The 23,652-nt window shown below is 39.6% G+C and overlaps 1 protein-coding gene across 1 annotated transcript in view; it reads right to left on the reverse strand.

The window, feature by feature from the left end:
* CNKSR2 (connector enhancer of kinase suppressor of Ras 2) overlaps nucleotides 1-23,652 on the reverse strand; it is a 163,278-nt gene that overhangs the window by 70,101 nt on the left and 69,525 nt on the right. Inside the window, exons 10-17 of the mRNA XM_081859058.1 lie at nucleotides 18,961-19,094; nucleotides 17,772-17,983; nucleotides 15,391-15,480; nucleotides 12,764-12,978; nucleotides 9,268-9,316; nucleotides 8,359-8,531; nucleotides 2,440-2,513; nucleotides 525-596 (exon numbers count right to left, since the gene is read on the reverse strand). Of these exons, the coding sequence (XP_081715184.1) occupies nucleotides 525-596; nucleotides 2,440-2,513; nucleotides 8,359-8,531; nucleotides 9,268-9,316; nucleotides 12,764-12,978; nucleotides 15,391-15,480; nucleotides 17,772-17,983; nucleotides 18,961-19,094 (1,019 nt within the window). The remainder of the gene's footprint in view (nucleotides 1-524; nucleotides 597-2,439; nucleotides 2,514-8,358; nucleotides 8,532-9,267; nucleotides 9,317-12,763; nucleotides 12,979-15,390; nucleotides 15,481-17,771; nucleotides 17,984-18,960; nucleotides 19,095-23,652) is intronic.

The raw sequence follows: 23,652 nt of genomic DNA on the forward strand, positions 1-23,652 counted from the left end.
CTCATTGCCAAAGTCACCCCTTCTCCTTATTCTTTGCCAAATCCACTCACTTCCCACAATCCTAGCAAAAGCCACCTTTTATCCTCCACTAGCTCCTCTCCAATGTTATCCCCTCACTGTATACTTCACATTCGGGGATATAACATTTATATCCCACCATTGAGCTCCAATGAGCTCAAGGTGGCATACATAGCTCTCTTCCTCCAAAGTTTATCCTTACAACAACCCTGTGACGTAGGTTGGGCTGAGAGACTGTGACTGGCCTAAGCTCTAGGTTTCATGACTGAGTGGGGATTTGAACCCTGAACTCCCAACACTCTAACCACTTTACCACACACACCAATTAAAACATTATATATACATATATATATATATATATATGTATATATATTTCTCTTATATTACTCACATTCAGGGAATAAATTTTTCATTGGCCTTTTGGACTGATAAAAGAAAGTGGTGAATACTATAAAAATACCAAAAATACTCAAGATTGATTCATTACATAAATTAAGTTACAGTACCTGCTCATGTCATCTAGATGCTCAGCAGCAAAGTAAAAGCTTTTGATCTTAGGATGGCAAGCTTTGAATGCACTGGAAGGGGGGGAAATAACAAAGGACCATGGGTGAAATATTAAGTATACAATATTATTTTTCAGTATTAAAAGGCTGGCCCAAAAGTAGGTATACTGCTTTAGAATCCACTTTCTTTCTCCTTGACTCAAGTTCTCATCATTCACAGTATCAGTAAAGAAAAATAATCCTTGATTGATTGATTGATTGATTGATTGACTGACTGACTGTATACCTACTTTTGGGCCACACTGTATATCATCTATATTTTGTATATGTTTCAATTCTATTCTGAAATCAAGAACATTTGCACTTTATACACATTTTGGGATATACTTGTGTGAAAAGATACAGTAAGCATGTAATCCTATGTATGTCTATGTGGAGGTAAACTCCACTGAGTTGTATTTAATCCTATGTAAGTGTGGACAGGATTACACCCTAATTAAATCTATCTGAACATGGTGTCAAGTTAAACACTATCTTGACTCAGTATACTTTTGATAAACATGAAGCAGTATATTTACTGGGGCATTTGTATTTAGTAGGCAAATATATCATAAAAGTTTCTGGATATAATACCATTTAGCCAAATTATACTTCACAGGAAGTCCCTATGATTTTTCATACTACAGTGTTTCTGGCTTTACTTTCAACTTTAAAACTCAATAGTTGAACAGAAAAAGCAAATGTGTCTTAATTTCTGACAAGCTGTTGAACTTGTAATCATGAAGTTATTCACAGTAATGAGGTATTTCATAGGTCCTTTCCCTCTCAACCAACTATAAAAAGCATTACTGTCAACATCTGAAACATCAGATCTACATTCTAGACCGCAGGGTATTACACTGGCACAATCCACTATTAATCTAAACAGGCACTGAACTGCACATAAAGGTTGGCATCCATACCAAGTTGCAGCTTTGTGAAAGATTTGGCTGGATGCCCAAATGACATTCTTGTGTATTCTACTATTAATTATCTTATATATATTTTTCCAAATTGAAGTCAACATTAGCTTAGAAAAAGTGAATTTTGCTTTATCACATATTAAGAATTAAAATGTATTTTGATAATATAATCAGTTAAAAGTAAAGGTGAACTATCCAAGCATCAAAAACTGTAACCAAGAACATCAACAACAAAAAATTATGCCCTATGTATTGCTGGGTGACCAGGCATAGCCCACAGCCAATGTCCAGCCAGCTAGCAATGTACAGTGGTACCTCTGGTTAAGAACTTAATTCGTTCTGGAGGTCTGTTCTTAACCTGAAACCATTCTTAACCTGAGGTACCACTTTAGCTAATGGGACCTCCCACTGCTGCTGCACCACCACTGCGCGATTTCTGTTCTCATCCTGAGGTAAAGTTCTTAACCTGAGGTACTACTTCCGGGTTAGCGGAGTCTGTAACCTGAAGCCTTTGTAACCTGAAACATTTGTAACCTGAGGTACCACTGTACTGTCCATCTGGCAGGGCCTCCTATTGGCCCATTTGAAGCTAGCATTTTGGCAAGGAATCCCTGCTGGCTGGGGAATTCCCCTAAGGGCTGCACACCTAAGACACACTGGTCCCTAGCTGCTGGGGATGGTGGATGGAAGTGAGGTCTGCAACCATAGTCTACCTGAGAAGGGGGTGAGCAGCCATTCCTAAACACCTATTCCTAAATACCAGGAATGAACTTGGTGAGTATCTAAAGTAGCAAACGATAATATATATTAAATAGTAGTAGCAGCAGTGATTGAAGTTCCACAAAGATAAATACTACCAGACAAAGGCATCAATAATGGAACATTTTATTAAAATTATGTTTGTTTCAACGTTTACAGTTTTATCTATTTTTGAATATTGTTCTAGTACTTACTACTTCTTGCGACATTCACTAGCTCTATCAATTTTAAATTCTGGCAGACTGATGAATCCCTCTGCTTTTTCATCCTATGAAGATGAACAGATTAAAGAACAAGAGCAAAACCAGAAGCCAATCAAAAAGAAAACAAATACAAGCATACTGAACTATCTCTTGTCACAATATAACAATTTCTGATTTATTGCTTCATTAAAACTTCCACAAAAATTAATGGAAGCATCTTGCCAGAAAGGTGAAAACATCACTTTAAAAAGAATTATTTTAAAGAACAACTTAAACCATGTCTTCAACCATTTCTCTTTGGGGGCAATTCACATTAACTTGAACAGTAGAAGCATGCACAATTAACTTAAACATGCAATTTTTAACACAGAACATAGTATTAGAAGCACAATGCAATCTGGATCCACTAGAAGTCTGCAGCTGAAAGAACTGGCTGGCTAGTTTAAAACAATGGTCTGGTTCGTACAAAATGCTAAGCCAAACTATGGCCTAGCAAGAATGAACAAATGTGTGAGTACACAGAGTAAAAATTGTTACATTTGAACTGGGACAAAATGTGAAAATTTAGTTGCCTACTCTTGTTACTGTCATCTTGCTGTCTCTTCCTCACTGTTTCCTTGGCGTTGCAAAAGCAGAACTTTGCAATAACAGCCAAAGCAACAATTGCCAGAATTCTATTGCTAGCATCTACACTTCCGATCTAGCATTTCTGTATCCCCTTTATTCTATTCCTTGCCTTTTCCCAGCCCTTCTGCCAATACTGCTCAGTCACATGTGCTTGCCGGTTCTATGTATACTTTTGCCCTGATCCTAATTTTCCTCCTTTTTTTCGACTACGTATCTCCATGACCCAGAGTTTCCTCAGGACCTTAGGTCACTGCCAACTTTGTCTTACTTCAGTTAGTCATCCTGTATCTTAATCAACATCCTAACACTCCCCCCTCCTTCTCACTTCTCATCTTAACTGCTGAGAGCTCTTCAGAGCTCTCATTAATTCCTTCTTGTCTCAATTTTCTACCTCCTTAGCTCTTTTACTGAAGCCTCACTTTTCACCTACATTTCTATCAGATTCTTCTTTCTCAGTCAACTACCTTCTTTACATCTTTTCTTCATCCTCCAGGATTCATTATATTGCCTGTATCTTGTGACTGTTATTCTAAAGCAGCAATGCTGCAGCAAGCAAAGGCTCTAACAGCTCAGACAGCTGCTAGTGGCTGCAAAGCCAGACAGGATGTGTGTGACTGCTGCCATGGAAACAAAGGGGCAGTCCATCCTTATTGAGCACAGGATATGAGCTCAGTGTGTGTCATATGACCTGTACAGGATGTACATGGGTGGAGTTTGGAAGTTTCTCTCTGTTTGTTGAAGAGAGCAGACATCTTTTACTGTATGACTGCTATAGACAGGAATAAAAGCATGTAGTTACATTTCTGTCTGAGTCTCATTCCCCTCCCTGGGGATATGCAGGGAGGAGGAGAAGGAGGAGAAGCAGTTGGTGTGTTTTTCTCACAGCCTGAGGAAAATCGCCGGAACGGACCTCGTGTGCATTCCTGCCGGGAGTCGCCGGAGGGAGGTCAAAGGAATTCAGCCGGTGCCTGGAGAGATAGGCACATACCTCTGATCGAGCCTGAATTCCAAAAGTGGTAGTCAGAGCATGGTTTCTACAATCCATGGAAGTCTGCAGAAAGAGTGGCAGAGCTGCTGTTTTCATTGCTCCATGGAGGCCTGAGGTGAGAAAGCTGATTCTCTGCAGCCAGGAGCTGACCAGAGGAAGCTGAAAGCCAAGCAACGGAGCCCAGGTATGACATTTTCGGGCTTAGAAGTGTGAATGCAGATTGATTCATTCTCTGCTTCGAGGGAGCAAGGTTTGGGAAAAACAGCTCCGAGAGAGGAGAACTCTGCATTCCAAACATTCCTGTGGTTTTTCCTGTCCAAGGAAAAGAATGCAGTTGCTTAGCAACGCAGGCCGGTTTCAAGATAAGGGCTGTACAGTCACACAGTGCCTCGGAGAGGCGAAAACAAGTTTTGTTTTGACTTAGGCCCAGAAGGAACTGTTGCAAAGGGACTTTGCAAGCAGCTAGTGTTATAGCTGCCAGGTGCACAGAGTGTAAACAAGCCAGCTATTGGATTTTAGAGGCTTGTGTTTGAGAGTTATTGCAAGGACTCAAAATGGATGCTAAGAAGGGGGGAGCCCTGCCTTCTCCGCCCCTCCTGACCAGTGACAATTACGCATCTTGGTCTATTAAGATGAAGGCCCTTCTGCAGAATCAGAGACTGTTTGGGGTGATTGAGAACCCCATCCCTCCAGCACCAACGCGTGCTTGGGAGTCACAGGATGTGAAGGCCAGAACTGCTATAATTCTGTGCGTGTCAGACTCGGAGCTTATCCATATACAAGATTTACAGCACGCGAAAGATGTTTGGGACACGCTGAGAAGGACACATCAGAGAGATGCAGGTTCTTCAGCGTTGCTGTATTTTGAGAAGCTGACCAACCTGAGGCTTGCGCCTGATGGAGATGTTCAAGCGCACCTGACGGAAATGAAATTTCTGTGTCAACAGATGGTGGAACGTAATTTCCGTCTGCAGGAGGAAGTGTTTTGCTTCATGGTGATCAACAGCCTGAATCGGACTTACAAAACGGTTGCCAGTCAGCTGGGGTCTCTCCCAGCGCAAGATTTAACGTCGGACAGGGTCTTTGCCGTGGTTCTTAATGAACATGACAGGCTTGCCGCCCTGGAAGTCAAGGACAGGGGGAGACAAGAACGGAGTTCTGACACCCCCACTGCTACAGCTACTGGAGAAAATGCCGTAGCTTTGAACGTTGTCCGATGCTACAATTGTGGACAGACTGGGCATCTTCAGCGGTACTGCAAGAAGCCACGTCAGAACAAGGGAGCCAAGGGAAGCTCCACGAAGTCTGAGGCGTCAGGCAGAGGTCATGCCAAGTTACAGACGAAGCCTGCAAAGGCTTTGATGTCGAAAGGAGCCACACCAGAAGTGGGGAATTCTTTCGTTTTGGACACTGGGTGCACATTTCACATGACCCATAGTAGGGATTTGTTTTCGTCGTTTAAGAAGCAAAGCTTCGCTGTACAACAAGCCAACGGTCAAGAGCTAGAAGCCACCGGAATTGGGACTGTGTATCTTAAAAGTCAGAACTTGACTATAAACAATGTTTATTTGGTTCCAGAGTTGAAGTACAATCTGCTCAGCGTATCGCAGATTGCCAAGAAGGGACTAAAACTGTCCTATGATGATCAACACTGCGAGATCTACAAAGATGGAGAGTTGTATCTTTCTGCCGAAGAGAAAGATGGACTATATTTGTTGACTTTTGATCAAAGTGATTACATGGAATGTAATTCTTGTGATTCTAACATGATTTCTTTTGCAGGTGTAGCCAAGAAGAACGCCAAGCAGGTCACCTCGAGGGTCGACAGGGCATTTCAGCGGGTGTATGCTGATGTGATTGGTCCTCTAGCACCTTCTAGAGGCAATGCAAAGTATTACCTAATATGTGTTGATTCTTTCACAGGTTTTGTCTGGATTTATCTTTTGGAGAGACCGAAAGAAGCCTTAGAAAGGTTTAAAGAGTTTTGTGACAAGGTTAAAAGTATGCATGATGCTGACATAGATTGTCTTTGCACAGATGAGAAGCCAATTTTTCTCTTACAGGATTTCCAGAGGTTCCTAAAGAAGAAAGGGATAAGACACAAAATTGCAGCTTCAGAAGAAGCTTGGAACAGATGTGTCTGTGTTAGGGTGAACAAAGAATTGCAAAAGGGAATGAAAGCGCAATTGCTTAGTTCACATCTGCCACATGAGTACTGGGCTGAGTCGCTAACGTCATATTGTTATACGTGGTTGAGAAAGTTTTCAAAAGAGTTGGGAAGTTCTCCTTTTGAGAAACTGTTCCATAGAAAACCTTCTGTTGCCCATTTCAAGGTTTTTGGGTCTCATGTGAGAACAGAAGCTCCGGGTGGAGTTAAGAATGCCAGAGGCATTTTTGTGGGTTATGAAAAGGGTCTCTACAGAGTAATTTTGTCTGAATCTGGTAAAGTGATTCTCACAAAATTCCTAGAGAGTGCTCCTGAACAGGAGAGAGTGATTGTTCACACATTTCCCACAGGAGATGATGATGATTCTGATGATGATGATGATGATGTTGATTTTGTTGAGTTCAGTAGTACTGATGACAGCGATAGCTCAGACAGCTCAGTTGTCACAGTCATTGAGAGGAAATCTCACGTAATGACTAGACCCTCAGAAGAGGAGGATGAACCACTGTTTACAATTGGTACTGGTTCTCCAAAGAGTCCAAAGGTTGAACCAGAAAGCAAAGAAGAGCAGCACTTCTTACGTAGGTCTGAGAGAGCAACGAAGGGTGTACCACCCAAGAGGTATTCAAAGGAGTTTGCTAACCTAGCTGTTGCTGTTGTAAACGACCAAGGTCAAATTGAAGCTGTGTCTGAGTCAGAGACAAAGGCACAACAGGGAGTTGTTAACCAAGGTAATGCAAAAGCACTCATTCCTTGGAAGTCACACAACCAGAGAAGTACATTGGTAAAACCAGTGGCGGGTAGTTCCAAGGGTGGAACTGAAACAACAGGGGAGTGTTATAAGTATAACAACTGTTTGTTTTCTTCTCTGGATGATGCTTTGCTCGCAGCACGCATTGATACTTTAGGGGGAGTATGTTATTCTAAAGCAGCAATGCTGCAGCAAGCAAAGGCTCTAACAGCTCAGACAGCTGCTAGTGGCTGCAAAGCCAGACAGGATGTGTGTGACTGCTGCCATGGAAACAAAGGGGCAGTCCATCCTTATTGAGCACAGGATATGAGCTCAGTGTGTGTCATATGACCTGTACAGGATGTACATGGGTGGAGTTTGGAAGTTTCTCTCTGTTTGTTGAAGAGAGCAGACATATTTTACTGTATGACTGCTATAGACAGGAATAAAAGCATGTAGTTACATTTCTGTCTGAGTCTCATTCCCCTCCCTGGGGATATGCAGGGAGGAGGAGACGGAGGAGAAGCAGTTGGTGTGTTTTTCTCACAGCCTGAGGAAAATCGCCGGAACGGACCTCGTGTGCATTCCTGCCGGGAGTCGCCGGAGGGAGGTCAAAGGAATTCAGCCGGTGCCTGGAGAGATAGGCACATACCTCTGACCGAGCCTGAATTTTAACAGTGACATCTTCCTCCATCCTAAGTTTTGTCCCATGTGGAGTTCTAATTCCAGTCAAACAAATAATACTCAATTCCCTCACAAAAGATACACTACAAACTATTTAGCTCTTGCACAACTTTACATTCCACACCATCAAACCAGTTCCACCAATCAATGTCAGAGATTGAGACATACAATACTGATACTGAACCCAAAGTAAGTGTAGGATTCACATTATATTGTATGAGAAAGAAATGGAGCATGTAATGGGCTGCTGGTATCTGAAGCATTTCATTTATATGGGGAACTCCCAAAATTGTATGGCTTCTGAATCAGGGCCATAGCATCTGCTGATATAATTTTTCTGCATGGTGAATGTTTAGTGTATCCAGGCTATCTTTGTTTTAATGAAGAAGAAGAAAACCTATGTTACCAATATTTAGCATGGCTCTTGGAATCACTAATTTAAAACATGGACAGGAGAGAGCTGTGCACAGCGTCAGAACCGCACTTTTTGTTTCCACTGCCGAAGGGAAAAGCCAATATTAAAGGTTGTTTGTCTCTCCAGTACAGACAGACATTCAAAAACAAACCCCTACACATGTAATGACCAAATCAAGTTTGGGCAGTTATATATGGTTCTTCACCATATGCATATATCATGTTTTTGGACTGTAGCCATATTGCTCAGTGCAGTCACATCCGCCTGCAATAAGAACACCAAACATGTCAGTTTCTTACCTCCTCATTGATATACCAGTAGAGAGAAGTATCCTTCAGGACAAACCAGTATTTCTTCCATTTTTGTGAGAAATAACTCTTGGCATCTTTCTTTTTCCAGAGCCAGCCTTCACAGTCTCCACGACCAAGATCTTTACAAGAAATTCGCCTTTTACTCTTACTTGGTGCGAGACCTTAGAAGAACAGGATGATGTCAGAGATGATTCATGTAACCATGATTCATGTATCCATATAATACTTCTGTCCTGAGCTGGAATGCATTGTTGTGGTTCAGGTTTCTTTTGGGGTGGAACTTCTCTCCATCCATTCTAATAAGTAGCTATGACTAAAGCATAGTCTACGACTTAGGTCAGGCATAGGCAAACTTGGTCCTCCAGATGTTTTGGAACTACAACTCCCATCATCCCTAGCTAACAGGACCAGTGGTCAGGGATGGTGGGAATTGTAGTCTCAAAACATCTGGAGGGCTGAGTTTGCCTATGCCTGACTTAGATGGAAAACAGAGTTAAGGCCTAGTTAAGGTCATACAATTCTCATAGGAGATGCCCTGGCTTAAGGTCATTAAGACCATTGGAGGAAATGGCAACATGCACTGAGAAAATTATGAATGTTTCATAGAATTGTAGCATTTGGATGGGACCATGAGGGTTATCTAGTCCAATCCATGCAATGCAGGAATCTTCTGCCCACCGTGGGACTTGAACCCAAGATCCTGAGATTAAAAGACTCACGCTCTACCAACTGAGCTATCCCAGCAGCATATAGCAGCATTGTTACAAAATTGGAGTGTGTCTGTTTTAGAATTGTCATGTTTAAAATATATGCAAACAAAAATGTTTACACAGTATAAAATTTTGTTTAATTTTTCACCAGACCCATAAGGTAAAAACTGTTTTACATAATAGTTACCTTTGTTCTTCTTTTTAGACTTATGCTGTAGAGAGGATTGTTGAAATGTCTAAGAAAAACACACACAACAGTTTGGTTAATGTGTGCCAATTGTACCACAGTACTTCATGTACAACAACACAAACCTTAGACTAGAAGTTCTCTTAAACTGTGTCCTGCAAGCTCTATTCAGATGGAATGCATTATGGAATGGCTGATAAGTGCACTTGGCCCTGCAGTTAATTTACTTTTCCCTAACAATTGAGATGGAGGTTGTTTTGACCAGGGGCAGATTTATCAAAACAGAGTAATTACCAAGTTTTGATTTGCCCAGTTAGTAATTGTGTGATTTATATATTTTTTGGACAGTAAATTGCAGGCATAGGGCACCTGATATGGACTGGGATGAATTACCTTGTTTTTTGTTGTTTGGGCATTATTAACCCACTCAGAGTGTCCTTAAAAACATCTGCTACACAAAACCCTATTCCCACCTCTGCTTTCCCTGAGTAGCTCAATGGCACCACCAAACAATTTTAACTGTGAAACCTACAGACACAGTTGAGCTCAGAAAGCATAACTGGCACAGAAAGTCAAGACTTTGGCTGATGGGTGTGATAGGCATTTTTCAATATTTTTCTCTATGAATATACCTCCATAGCAACTTGTGGCTATGGGGAAAGAGCTCATAACAACTGAAAGGAATTGTAAAGGTACTGCATTTTTCAATGAAAGCAGTGGGGTGGGGTGGGATGGACAGCCAAGGTATGTTGGAGATATCAGGACTTCAAGAAACTGGAAAAGTGGAAATATCAAGCAGCATATGCAGCAATGGATGGTAACAAGTTTCAAGAACTTAAAACACCTACTTAAAATCTGTTTTGCTGCATTTTCAACAATTTTACAATTACTGGTTTTGTTCAATATGACAAATCATTACATCAAAAGCATGTTTACTGAATATAAGGATTGCATTGGCCCAATATTAAAGAAAGAGCTCTTTTGACCTTTCAGTGTTTACGGCTCTAATAGATGCTTTCACTTCATGAACTGAGGAGCACCAATGCTCCATCAACAAGTTAACAAGGCATTTCTGGTCCAATTATGAAAAAGCATACAATTTCCCATGTGTACACTGCTACACACACACACACACACACACACACACACACACACAGCAACTTCCAAATCTAATCAATCCTCTTTGTTAATTCTTCAAAAGTAAACAGTAGAAGATGACAATTATCTCTGTGAACTTTCCTCTTTAACTAAACAGAAAGTAATGGCAACTGTGAGAAGGTTCGGGTATGTCTGCTTAGCCATGTTAACTCAGAAGACTAGACTAATAGTTCAATAGGACAATTTCACGACAGCATTATCAGCAGATTCCAACAGTTTCATGTTAATGGACTTTGAAGGTCCGAGTTGTTTATGCCTTGTCCCTTCAAGTCATTCATTCATTCATTTTCTATACTGCCCTTCACTTGAGGATCACAGGGCAGCTTACAATATAAAAAACACATAACATAATAAAAGAAAGAAAAATCCATGTTAAAAGGCTGTAATTAGTCAAAGGTCTGGGAGGAGAAGAATGCTCTTGCCAACTGAGCTGGATCTAGAAAATTAGATTCCTCCAAGACCATAAGCTCAAGAATGTTGCCCAAGAAAGGGAGAGTACCCAAATGAGCACAGCTGAGTGAGACCAACTCCACCCTGCTCACTCACCCGGGTCTCAGTGACACGGACCAATGATAAAGTGAAACAGACTGGCCTCATCATCCATAATCAACTCATTGGTGAGTGAGCTCTTATTTAGAGCTAACCTGGTATTCAGCAACAGCAGCTGCAGACTTGAGGGCTGGCTGGTTGGACAACTGCAATTGTTCAGGTTTGAGGAGGGGCTGGCACACGGCACAGTCACTAATTGCCTATGCTATGTGCCCCTTACCCTGCCTTCCCCACCTCCCACACCATATCTCTCCCTACCCTGAACCACTATGATTGGGATGCCCTCTCCAGCTCCTCCCCTCCCCTCCCTCAGTAAAAACAAACCCCCCAAAAAACAAACCCCCACAAATTAAGAGCAGTTAAAATAATTAAAAACAGAACGATTATAGCAGCATGGGCTCTATCTGCCAGAATTTAGACATAATATCAGTTCAATATAATGTTAATGAGGTATGCTCCTGCATAGGCCCCCCTTGCCTTTCTTTATACTCCTGGCTTCAGTGCTTCGACTCAGACTCTTGTTTGATTGATGTGTACAATTCAGGAAAATAAACCAGGATCACCTCCTATTTAATTTCATTACTTTTAAAAACCAAAATAGCAAAAATTGTTTGTATCAAATTTTGTATTTACAGGAAAATTTACAATAGCTTAGACTATCAATAAAAAAAATCTTAAGTAGATAATTATAATAATTATAATTTCTATTTTTAAAGATAGCACTAATACGAATTATTTTCTGAAGCAGCTGTTTCCTTGTTGCAAAACATTTAACTAAGCTCCAAGAAAGACAACCATCACATCCAAAACAAAAAAATGAAATCCATGTCTTAAATGGATGCAATCGATTAAGATATGCAAAACCATTTATATTGCTTTGCTTTGTACATATAGGCAAACAGATGTCACAAAAAGAAATGCAATTTTTGTTCATATATCCTAGATCATCCTGGATAAGTCTGATGACAGTCCATAGATTTGTTCTATATTATTAAAATATATGACAATAAATTTATCATGTGAGAAAATTCCCCACAACTGTACATGAATCAATTCATTCTGAAAATAAAATACAAGAATATCCACAGGCCCTAGGGATTCTGTTAATTCACATGTACCATGAATTGGGTTCCTATAATACTTTAAGTTATTTCAGTCACCCAGGCTTCAAGGGAAGCAATAAAATGAGTTTGCTGGAATAAAAGCAGGTCATTGGTTTTAAATTGGGCTCAGTGGAGAATCATCTACTTTGACAACACTCAGTGACAACAGAAACTGGGACACAGCCAGAAACACAAAGTCCCACAAAGACTGGATGTCTTTAAATCCATTTGCTAGTTCACTAAAAAAAAGGGTAAGAGAGCACTGGGGGTGGGGAAGTATTGGCTTTCTCCTCACCTTGCAGGATTTTAATGGTCTTTTAATAGTTCTTTTGTGAGTGGTTACCTAAATTCATTATTTTCAATTCAAAATAAAATTGGTGACTATATTTTCTAATCTTTCCACAGTAGTTATGAAAACAACAGGGATCATATGAATATGACTGTACGATTTACATTTTAATTCTATTTTTATCTAATTGAATTTGCAAAAAAAATAAGGTGTATATAGCAATGACCTCCAACTTCTTATCCTCATCATTCAATACAACTGAAGGGCAAATTACACTTAACTGCCAGGCTTCTTTGCTTCATTTCTTACCAAAAATTGAAAAAACAACCAATGGTCATGTGTCAGTCACTCAACAACAGCATCAACATAGAGTGAACTATTTTGTAATTTTACTCACGTGATATAAAGATGTTTCAGGCCCAGGTGTGCTCATGCTGTCTTGCCTTAATGAATCCATTTGTAAACTAGGTAGCAGAGAATAATGACTAGGACTGTTGCTTTTATCTCCTCTCTTTTTAGATTTTTTGCCTGTGTCCTTTTTGCTGTTTCTTTGAAACATGTAATCCTCTTGAGCTATTTTTTCATTGCTCATATACCGAAGTAATGAATTTTCTAGGTAGAAATTGGAAAGGTTATACTGAAAACCAGTTCTTAATTGTCCAGCTGTTCAGGACATATTTTGCTGAAATCGGGACAACCTGCCTTCAATCCTGCCTTTCATTGGACTGAAATACACAATAATGCTGAAATTCTATGTTTAATACCATAAAATCCAGTAAATAATGGTGCACAGTGTACATATTGGTTTTATTATTTTATCACAATATCACACAATATTAGGGCTCAGTAGTTTAGAACATATAAAGGGCAACTGAGTACCCTATTATAAAAGCTATCTTCTGTTTAATACAAACACTTACATTGCGTCATTGGCTCGTGCTAACTCTCATTATCTATGGATAAATCCACTTGCATCTTTGGCTAGAACATAAAGTTAGCTATATGTTAGCTTCACTCTATAATCTCTTCCTGCTGTTATTTAGTTATTTATCCATAAAAATGCAGAATTTTACCACATAACTTAAATCCACATAAAACAAAAGGTTTATCTTACATTGCAATAAACACCTCTAGCAATTCAGCACAACCTTGCATCTTACTTTGGAGTGAACCACAAACTTCTATGCCTTCCACTATTACGTGCCTCCGATGCTGCTACTTGTTTTAACACAGACTTTTCAGACCAAACCTTCCTATAATATTTTTCTATAGAATAGACTATGGGAATTTGACTGTAATGTTAAAAGAAAGCTGATTTTGTTCCTTAAGAAGAAGAAGAGTTTGGATTTGATATCCTGCCTTTCACTCCCCTTCAGGAGTCTCAAAGCGGCTAACATTCTCCTTTCCCTTCCTCCCCCACAACAAACACTCTGTGAGGCGAGTGGGGCTGAGAGACTTCAAAGAAGTGTGACTGGCCCAAGGTCACCCAGCAGCTGCATGTGGAGGAGCGGAGACGCAAACCCGGTTCCCCAGATTACGAGTCCACCGCTCTTAACCACTACACCACACTGGCTCTTAACTGAGCTCTGCAAACTATTCAATAAAAATGCTTGGAGAATCATAGAAACTATACCGTATATTCTGTCTTTGCTTGAATAACGTTTCTTATTTTCATTCAAACTTTTAAAATAACTTTATATTCTCATCAACTATGAGAAAAAGGGGGAATTAATCATAGCTCGCTTTGAAGCTATAGGATACTTTTTTTGTATGCAAGCTGCAATATAAAGGTAAAGGTAAAGGGACCTCTGACCATTAGGTCCAGTCATGACCGACTCTGAGGTTGCAGCACTCATCTCGCTTTATTGGCTGAGGGAGCCGGCGTACAGTTTCCGGGTCATGTGGCCAGCATGACTAAGCCGCTTCTGGCGAACCAGAGCAGTGCATGGAAACGCCATTTACCTTCCTGACGGAGTGGTACCTATTTATCTACTTGCACTTTGACATGCTTTCAAACTGCTAGGTTGGCAGGAGCAGGGACCGAGCAATGGGAGCTCACCCTGTCGCGGGGATTCGAACCGCCAACCTTCTGATCAGCAAGTCCTAGGCTCTGTGGTTTAACCCACAGCACCACCCGCATCCCATAAGGTGCAATATAGTACCATCTATTTGCTAACTTCATAGGGTGACTGTCAGTGCTTATGTATACCATTCAGGACTCAAGGCAGCCCTAATGTTTACAGATCTGAGTATTCTTTTTAAAAAGAAAAGGAAAGTAGAAGGGTCTCTAAAACAGGGGAATGCAGACTGCCTTTATGCAGTCAGGTGCAAACTAGAGGAGGAGAGAGGTACGGTAAACAGAAGCTGTAGATCTGATCTCCTCATCTCACCCTCAACTTCTTTTCTCCCCTCATTGCACCACTACAGCTTTCTCATCTCTATTAGGAGGCTTCTGCCAGCCCACCTAAGCATCCTCCTTCTATTCAGGGCCAGCCAGCAGCTGACATGATCCTTGCCTTCAAGGGCTCTTAGGTTTCAAGCTTATCCAAGCTTACCTCGAATATGTGTCACTGAACTCAAATGAATATGAAAAATATGTATTATTAAGATGAATTCTATAACATCTCATATATTCTCACAAGAGTATTTCACTGACATTGAAATAGTAAGATTTTAAATTATGTTGTTCAAATATGTGTGGGGAAATTCCTCAAAAGCTAGGGTTGAGTTTCAATTATTTCCCTGCTGCTTCACTCTGGGAATCAAATTGCAATAGTATCATGCATGGTCTTATAAAATTGAGAAGAAGTTGGCAATTTGTTCCTAACTGCCAATTTGTGACACTGGTAATAAACCATCAACAAGAATTCTCAAGTATTAACCACATAAGCTGCATTGTGTAGAATGATCTGGAATAATAAGGACAATTTACATTTTAATAACATCTATAAATATATTCAATAATGTCTGTAAATGTATATTAAAACACAATTAAATGTACAATTTGTGTGTGAGGTCACTTACCTCTCCTGCTATCTCTTTTTGTCTTGGTGGGATCTTCATAATCCCCTACCCAGTTATATTCTACTGGCATAGATATAGGTCTTAGCTTGCCTGCAACAAAATATATAAAAGTGTTTGACTTCAAAATAATTGTAATGAAGTTACAAGATTAGATTAATGTATTTATACTTTCTTCATGTGATACGAAAGTAATTTATGATGAGTAGGCTTCTTGTAACTTAATGGTTTTGGAATTATTTTCCTATGTGCATACAAGAAAAAAAGTTTCCCCCTCTAAATAGACCCATCAATCTGAATTCTTCTAAAATATTGTTAACCTGATCTAACTCTTCACATTATAATAACTAACATTAGGGTAATCATAAAATGATTTAGCATTCAATAAAACTTGCCATATGCATACATCAGCAGGATTTACTGTGTAAGCTCTCCAATGAAAGCAAAAGATTGCGTCTTTTCCAGCAATAAATTAGATACAAAATGGCAGTAGGAGTAACCCAATGTCCTGGAAAAATTACTGCGGAATATCATGTTTAAAAAGGCTGAATAATTGATCACCAACAGTATCTATAACATGGAAAGCCCTAATTCAGTCTGTAAGACTGAACAATTGTATGTGAGATTCTGTGGACAGACATACAATATGGCGGAGACTGCATACCTATGGTTACAGTATTAGCCTCTATGTCCATGTGAGGTCTATATGCACAAGAACCATTATTTAAGCAAACATGGTGTCTTCAAAAAGAACTGCTGGTATTCTTTATATCAATTAGCCTATCCCTAGGCCTCATGTGTTTATAGATGATGATGCCATGGCTACAACAGGCAACAATTTGAGAGAAGCAGGGCTGACCTTCTAAGATGCAAGTGGAAGGCAAAGAGATAGCCAAGATTTAAAGTAATCAGGAATAAGATGGGAGAGTAATGTACATTTTAGGATATATAAATATGACCGCAAGCCTTATTTTCTTTTCAATCTGGCAGCAATTTTATTTTTAAATTTGTATCTGGATTTAAAATTAATACAAAATTTTCTATGCAAATAAGAAAAGACTTCCAGCTTTTTATAAAGCTAAAGGACCATATTAGCTTTATTGTTGTGAAAACTGTAAATAACAGCTGCCACAATTCTTTATGTGTGTTCCAGGTAAAAACTGACAGATTATCAGATATTGTAGTATTCCTTCAATCTAATTATCTGTGCTCTAGACTTAAAGGAGTCACATTTAAAAGTCAAGTGAATTAAAAAGTGATTTTGCTTTCAGTTTTGCCATTTCAGAATTGAAGATTAAATTGTGGTGAACTGAAAATGTAAACAACAATGAAAAAAAGCTTTTACTTAAATAACAGCTATATAGATAAAATGGTATCATTCAAGGAAAGAAGAGAAGTCTGAAAGGGTAATTTATAGAGCTAAACCAAGGCTCAAACACTTTTCAGACAAATTCAGGATTTATATAGCATGACATTTTCAGCCAAGAAAATTGTCCACACAAGTTAGACTTTAATATTACACAGTGAAACCTTAAACAATGATTTTAAATCTATGGTAGGCTCATAAACAGCAAGTTAAGAATCTGACAGCCAGAGAGGGGAGGGGAGCAGGCAGAAGAAGAGGGAAAAGGAGAAGCTAAAGCTTTATAAAACAATAAACACAATGAAGATTACAGCAAAAAGATTCACCATCTGTTGAAGTTCAGCACTAAAATAAATCAGTATTTATCATTAATTATTTGCATAGTGCAGAATTATCTATGAAGTTAATTAGCACAGACACAGTACTAGCACAGGTGTCTTTAAAAAACCGCAAATACACTGAAACAGTATTTTATCAATGACTATTAGTCATGTTCTGAGGCAGTTAGTGAAGTTCAGGGGTGAATACTGATGGAAATGTAGTCTGAAGAGCACCATGTAAACCCAGGAGAGTGGCCTTTGCGTACATGTTATTAGCATGAAAATTATGAACAAGTACAAAAAAAAAACACTCTGTACAAAATAATCAAGAGGACCAAAAACCAAAATCAAAATAGAAAAGTGGGCATGTGTAGAACAGAAGGGATGGGAGAAAAATCAGGGGAAAAAAGAGGAGGTGAAGAAGCTGATCTGCAAAGTAGGCTGAGGCTCATAGCATGAGCCTCATATTGACTGTTAAGGCCAAATGACTGTGCTGGCATTTGGCTATTTCAGGAGGGGTTGAATAACTGTCTTGTGAAAGCCAGGGCTGGATGTAATACACAATGCAGTAAAGCACAGCATAATGTGAGAAGAAATATGTGGTGCATGAACTCTAATGGATACAAACAAATGTATGTTCCAGGACAAAACTATGTAAGAGCCATGAAGGATTATGTTTTCATTATAAGTGAGTACCGTACCGTAGGTTGGAGTGCTCTCTCTCCTTCCAGAGCTACTTGTTCTTCCCTTTTCATATTCATAACAGTATAAAACAGCATCTTCTTCAACCACATTAAAACGCTTTCGGTATTCTTGGTCCAGAAAGGAATTTGGAGATTCAGATCCCTTGTGCACTGGTTTTCCCACTAAGTGTCTTCCGATATCATCACATGGAAGATTCCCCTTTTCATCCCTTTGAGGGGAAAAATAAATTTGGATGCATTCTGATAGCCACATGAAGGAGAAAGTAAGTAGCACTGTGCATAATGGTGGTTTTGCCTACCTCATGGCAATTGTCACAACTTAGTTAAGCATTGGGACAGTCTTAGTCTTGGATGGAGGAACAGTTGTAATCTCCACTTCCCCTTTAATGCTAGGGCATGCTGTTAAAGGGTCCGGGGGGAGTTGCTTATGTCCTTATTATCATTATTATTATGTCCAGTTGGGGGCCAGGACTGATAGCACTCCCCCAGACAGTGATTCCTGTGGGGCTCCCCCTATTTGATGTAAGACTTAGGAACCCCTGTGGCCGGATTGACCTGGTGTCACTTCTGGCAGATGGGCCAGAAGTAATGCCTAAGCCTCAAGCCTAAGCCAAACATTTTTCATCTGTATTTAAAAAGTTGTGGCCTGTTTCCATCTCAAAAGCCAGTCTATGGTGTCCTTTATTTTACTTGGAGGGTCAGGGGCAGAAGAGGCCTGGCACCTTGGCCTGCAAACAATAGCTGCTATAATTTGTACAAAATAAAGTGGCAGAATTCTAAACTATATGAGAAATCTATTCAAAACTAACATGAACAATTTGAGTATCCAGTACCAAGGAAATATTGCTATACTCCTTTAAGTCCTGAAACTCCATTTTTGGTATGGTCCCCCCCCCCCCCCCCGCCCAAAACTGTAAGGACAGGAAACAGTATCACTAAAAATGGGTGAGATTTCTTCTTCCATCAGTAACTTTCCCTGTAAAGGCTATATGAATCACACATAGACTGCCATGTCTATGAGTGGGTGACAGCTGGTTTGTGGATCTCCTCTTTATATTACCAAGTTTGCAATCTGGTAGCAAAAGTTTGCAATTTCACACCTCCCCCCCCCAAAAAAAAGGATGTAGTTTCACTTTGTTATGAGAGCGATTTCAAATTATCAGGAAGATCGACGATGACAATTCACCTGGGAATATAAGGCTCTGCTGGAGGAGGTGGTATGTAGAGGTCCTGAAGTGCTGAACTGTCTCTCTTGGTCGGTGTGCTTATAGTACTGGATGGTGTTGCCACACTGCTTGTAGGACTTCTAGGTACAAGAGGCTGGTTAAAACAAAATATAAAGAATTAAATGCATACGTGATTATCACTGAATCACTTTCATGTTTTCATTATCACAGTAATTTAAATCTAAATGTTTATGCACCAGAAAATGCAATGTTTGCATAGCTGACCTCTTTGTGAGTTGCATGGATAAAAGTATTCCCTGTCATCCAGGGAATATATGCTGGTGACATTACAAGGATTGTTTCAATCCACCCCTTTCCCCAACTACTAGGTGCCTACATATTGCAAATTTCCTAAGCTACAACATAGACAAATCATTTTCCTAGAGTTTAATATAAAATGCATCACACAGACAGAGCTGAAATATCTCTTTCTGGATATATTCCCAATGTTACATGTTTTGGTCCCTAGCTTCACAGAAGTCATATAAACAATGTTCTTCAATGTTTTTACCAAGGGGTGTTCCTTAAAACACACTTTTTCAGTTAAGACCACATTTTAAACCCTATGTCCTTGTTTAGCTATAGTACTTGCTGGGGGGGGGGGAGTCCACCCACTTCTAGTTGTCATAGCATGTAATAACTCTAATTTCCAGGATAGTTAATTTGCTTTTATTTTAACTGGAATATTAAAAGTAAGCAGATACATTTTTATGTTTGCCAAACAATGGACTTGTTTTGTGATTTTTCTGGTAACCAATGCATTTAAACACAACTTAGGACTTGCATCTAGAATAGCAATCACATTGTGTTTAACCTGTAGCAGTGTAGCAGGGCACAAATATTTCATTTTGGGGTTTCAGGGATAGAGGGCATAGTAGATAATCCTTTGTAAGAAGAAAAATGAATAAATTGTGACAGGGAACTGGGACTTTACTGTAAATACTAATCACCTTTGTAGGGTACACCTTTGTAGGGTACAGAGACTGAAATATGAGGTCTGCAAAATCCAGCAAGATATGCTTGGTAGTACAGTGAGATGTAATGTGATGGAAACACACACACAAAAATGGGATATACATCAACATGAACATTAAAAATGGACATAGATTCAAAATCTGAAGGAGAAATAAGAGCTCCCTCTCAATTCTGGAAATCTGGCCTAAGGAGAAAGATGTCTGGAGTACCTACTAAAATAGAAGACATTATTCTGGATCCAAAACAATACACAGAGTAGCAAAGCTTCAATTTTAAGAGCAGGAGTGGAAAATGTCTACCATAAGCAGCAAAACATCTCTTGAATCCCAATAATCTTGACTGAAAGGCACAGCATTAGCAAATAGATAATCACCACTGAAAAATTGAGGCAAGCATAAATACTGTTTCTCATTCAGAAGTCATTTTCAGTAATTACAGAATGGCAGTTTATGGCCGTCCTGCTGTGGTTCAGGTTGATAGCATCACTTCAAAGGTGCTAGCAGAAAAAAACCCACATGTTATTTGATTTCTAGATTTTAATAATCTTGGTTAGCAACCTTTTGAATCTTCATGAATAAGGCTCCCCCATTATCATTCAAATGTAGACTGAAATGTGCCATGCTCAATTCATTATGACAGCCAAAGGTGGCTTCAACATTCCATAACAGAAATTATAAGTTAGTTTCAGTGTTTGCAAGACGTGGGGTTCCTCAGTTGCCACTGCTTCTAAATTAAGATATGAACATTCCAAAGTAGTGGTGCATTAATGAAAGAAGATTGTTATCTGACAAGAAGCTGCCTGAGCACTATTTGCCAACGTATGGAATTCCAAAGTATGTTCAAGTTATACGTTCTTCAAAAGGTTCACATTAACAAACAAGCCAATTTCAATCAGATGGTTCTTTTCATGGTTACTGCCATCTTATTCTTCGGATGCGCTTAACTATTAATTTAAATAACTGAGTCATGTTTGTTATTAAGGCAATATTCAAGATGGAAACAAAACTAGTAGCTGACATTGTAAAGATGAGCTCAATGTTGCATGAACAGGTGAATTCCAACAAGGTGTTCCATTTTGTAGAGTACAATTTTCTGAGTAATATAACCTTCTCAATTTTTAACCTTCCCAGGCATTCCTAGAAAATGGCATGACATGTTACACACTTTATAGTTCAGATTTTGTAAAATTTCAGTCACGCAGTTAAGAAACACTAATTTCATGTAGTTTTAATTTATTAAATCACAAATAATAATTCAGATTTCAATGGTTTTCATTAAAAAAAAAAAAAAAGGCCCAGAGGCTGCAGTCCTATGCACACTTACCTGGGAGAGAGTCCCATTGAATTTAGCTGAATTTACTTTTGAGTAGAAATATTTCCAAATGCACTCAAAAATTAACATTAAAAAAATTATGTCTAGTATATTTTTGTACAAGATATAAAACAAGTGAAAACAAATTTGCCCGATGAGTCTGTCTGTTTCTGGGTCAGAAACTATACAGTGATTACTAGATTACACTCAATCTGATTGTCACAGCAACCCAGCAACCTTGTCTATGCAGTGCAGCATCACATCTCCCTCAAGGATGCTTTGCTCTCCCCACCATGGGTTGTGATTGAGAGGAAGTTGATGTGCAACTGTTTAGGTATGTTTCTCAGCCTTCAGGCAGAAAGACTGGCTCATGTCTACTAGCATTTATATTACAGCCAGGAGTTTTCAAACAGTAAAACACAGATTTCACAATTGCATATCCTCACCATAGCTGCTAGCACACAGCTGGCAGTACATAGATTTTTAATAGCAGCAAGAGTCCTAAAGACTCATGGTAAGATGAAAACAAAGATACTCCACTGTGGGAGTCATAAAGCCAAGGCAGAGGCTTGTAAATACTGCAGGGTGCCCCCTGACATTCCTCTGGGCAATGATTACCTTATATGGAGAGGGGAGTGTCAAGCCTTGACCGGATGAGGTAACATGAGATTGGCAAACGGCCATGCGGCTGGACAGAACAAAGGATAATAAAAGTTACCGGAGAGGGAGAAGAAGGTGGAATGAGCTGCCCTCAGTCCATGAAAATATTTGCTGGCTCTCTGTGTCTTTATTTTATGCTAAACAAGTGCCATTTGTGACGGCTGGCTCCGACACTCCACTGTGAGTGAAAAAGGGAGCATTGAAATGTCAGGAGCAAAATTATATACAAATACAATTTGTTGCTAAAATACAGCAATTGTATAATATAGAGAAACAATTGCTAGGAAAATTGCATGGTCCCCAATAGCTTCAAATTCTGGTATGGGCCTTGATTGGGTGAACATGTGGCACCTGAATGTCTTGCATAGTTCTCCTTCTCACAGGTTTTGCTTTATTTGAATTTGAATAAACTCTGCAGAGTAGACTTGTTCCCTAACATGTTCATTCTATTTGCATCTCCTAAGGCAGCCAGCAAGTTCTCAATTTTTATTTTAATAACAGTGAAGATACAGTTGCATGCCAGGAACATTGTGATGGCCCTCCCTAGGCCAGGTAGAAGGTGAATAATGACCAGGATACAGGATTGGGTGAAAATTGGCTGGAACTTTTATTGACCACAGTGAGGTAAGCAGGGTTGGCATGGCATTGGGTCAGGGTCTGTCATCCTGTAAGATTTCTGATCTGAAAACACCACCCCAGAACCCCCACTAGGGAGTTCCTTGGAAGTTGACCCAGCACGGTGCACAACTTGCAGCTGGAATCCTGCTGGTAACCTGAGATGTGTGACACCAGACCCAGCCCACCCATGCTCAGGCCAGGAGCTGGTGCACCTCCTAAAGACCCTTATGTTCAGATCCTACCCAATGCCATTGCTGCTCAAGATGTAACTAATAGATTTGTAGAAGACACCTAACAAACACCTGCTACCCACTGAGAGAAAAGTGAAAACCTTTCAATGGAAGGCCCATTGTGGTTAAAATTAAAATTCCTTTCTGGCCCTGTAAACCAGCAACCACTCATGCCTCAGTGGGAGTCTCTAAAACTGAGGCAGTGAGAGTTGGAAAATTCAGCCCCAAAAGGAGAAAGGCTGAGTCTGAGGGTAACCGGCACTTTAAGAAGGCCCAATGCCCCTCTCCCTCGATCTTACCCAGCCATTTGATATGCAGAAGCCCTGTGAGATTCTGGGGAGACAAGCCCCGTCCCCAGTAGCTGCAAATTAGCTCACGGCTCAAATTCCCTTGCTAAGCTATGAAAAATAGCCTTTGTCTGTGTTATCTTGGCTGACTCACAGGAAGAAAGTTTGACCTGTCCTAATATGCAGGAAACTTGGCTATAGAAATACCCAATAATTTGAGTTATGTTTGCAAAACACATGAACTAAACACATAGAAACAACTTAGACACGTGGAAGCAACAAATATTTCGGCTAGTTAAAAACCAAATAATTTTCTAATTCATGGTACTGGTTAAATGGCATCACGTGTAATTTATTATGAATCTACATTGATTTATTGCAAACTTTATGTAAACATTTTAACTTGAAAAAAGCTTGAAATAATCCATTCAAACATTAAAGCTTCTCAAGTTTCCTTGTAATCACGAGTTTTACACATAAAAGGTCCAACAGAGCATCCTTGAATTATAATCTGTTGGAAATGGCGGATGGCTTATAAGTCTCTCTATGAACATACATTGATATTTGATAT

Source organism: Podarcis erhardii, assembly GCF_964252035.2.
Source record: "Podarcis erhardii genome assembly, chromosome: 4".
NCBI classification, from domain to species: Eukaryota; Metazoa; Chordata; class Lepidosauria; order Squamata; family Lacertidae; genus Podarcis; species Podarcis erhardii.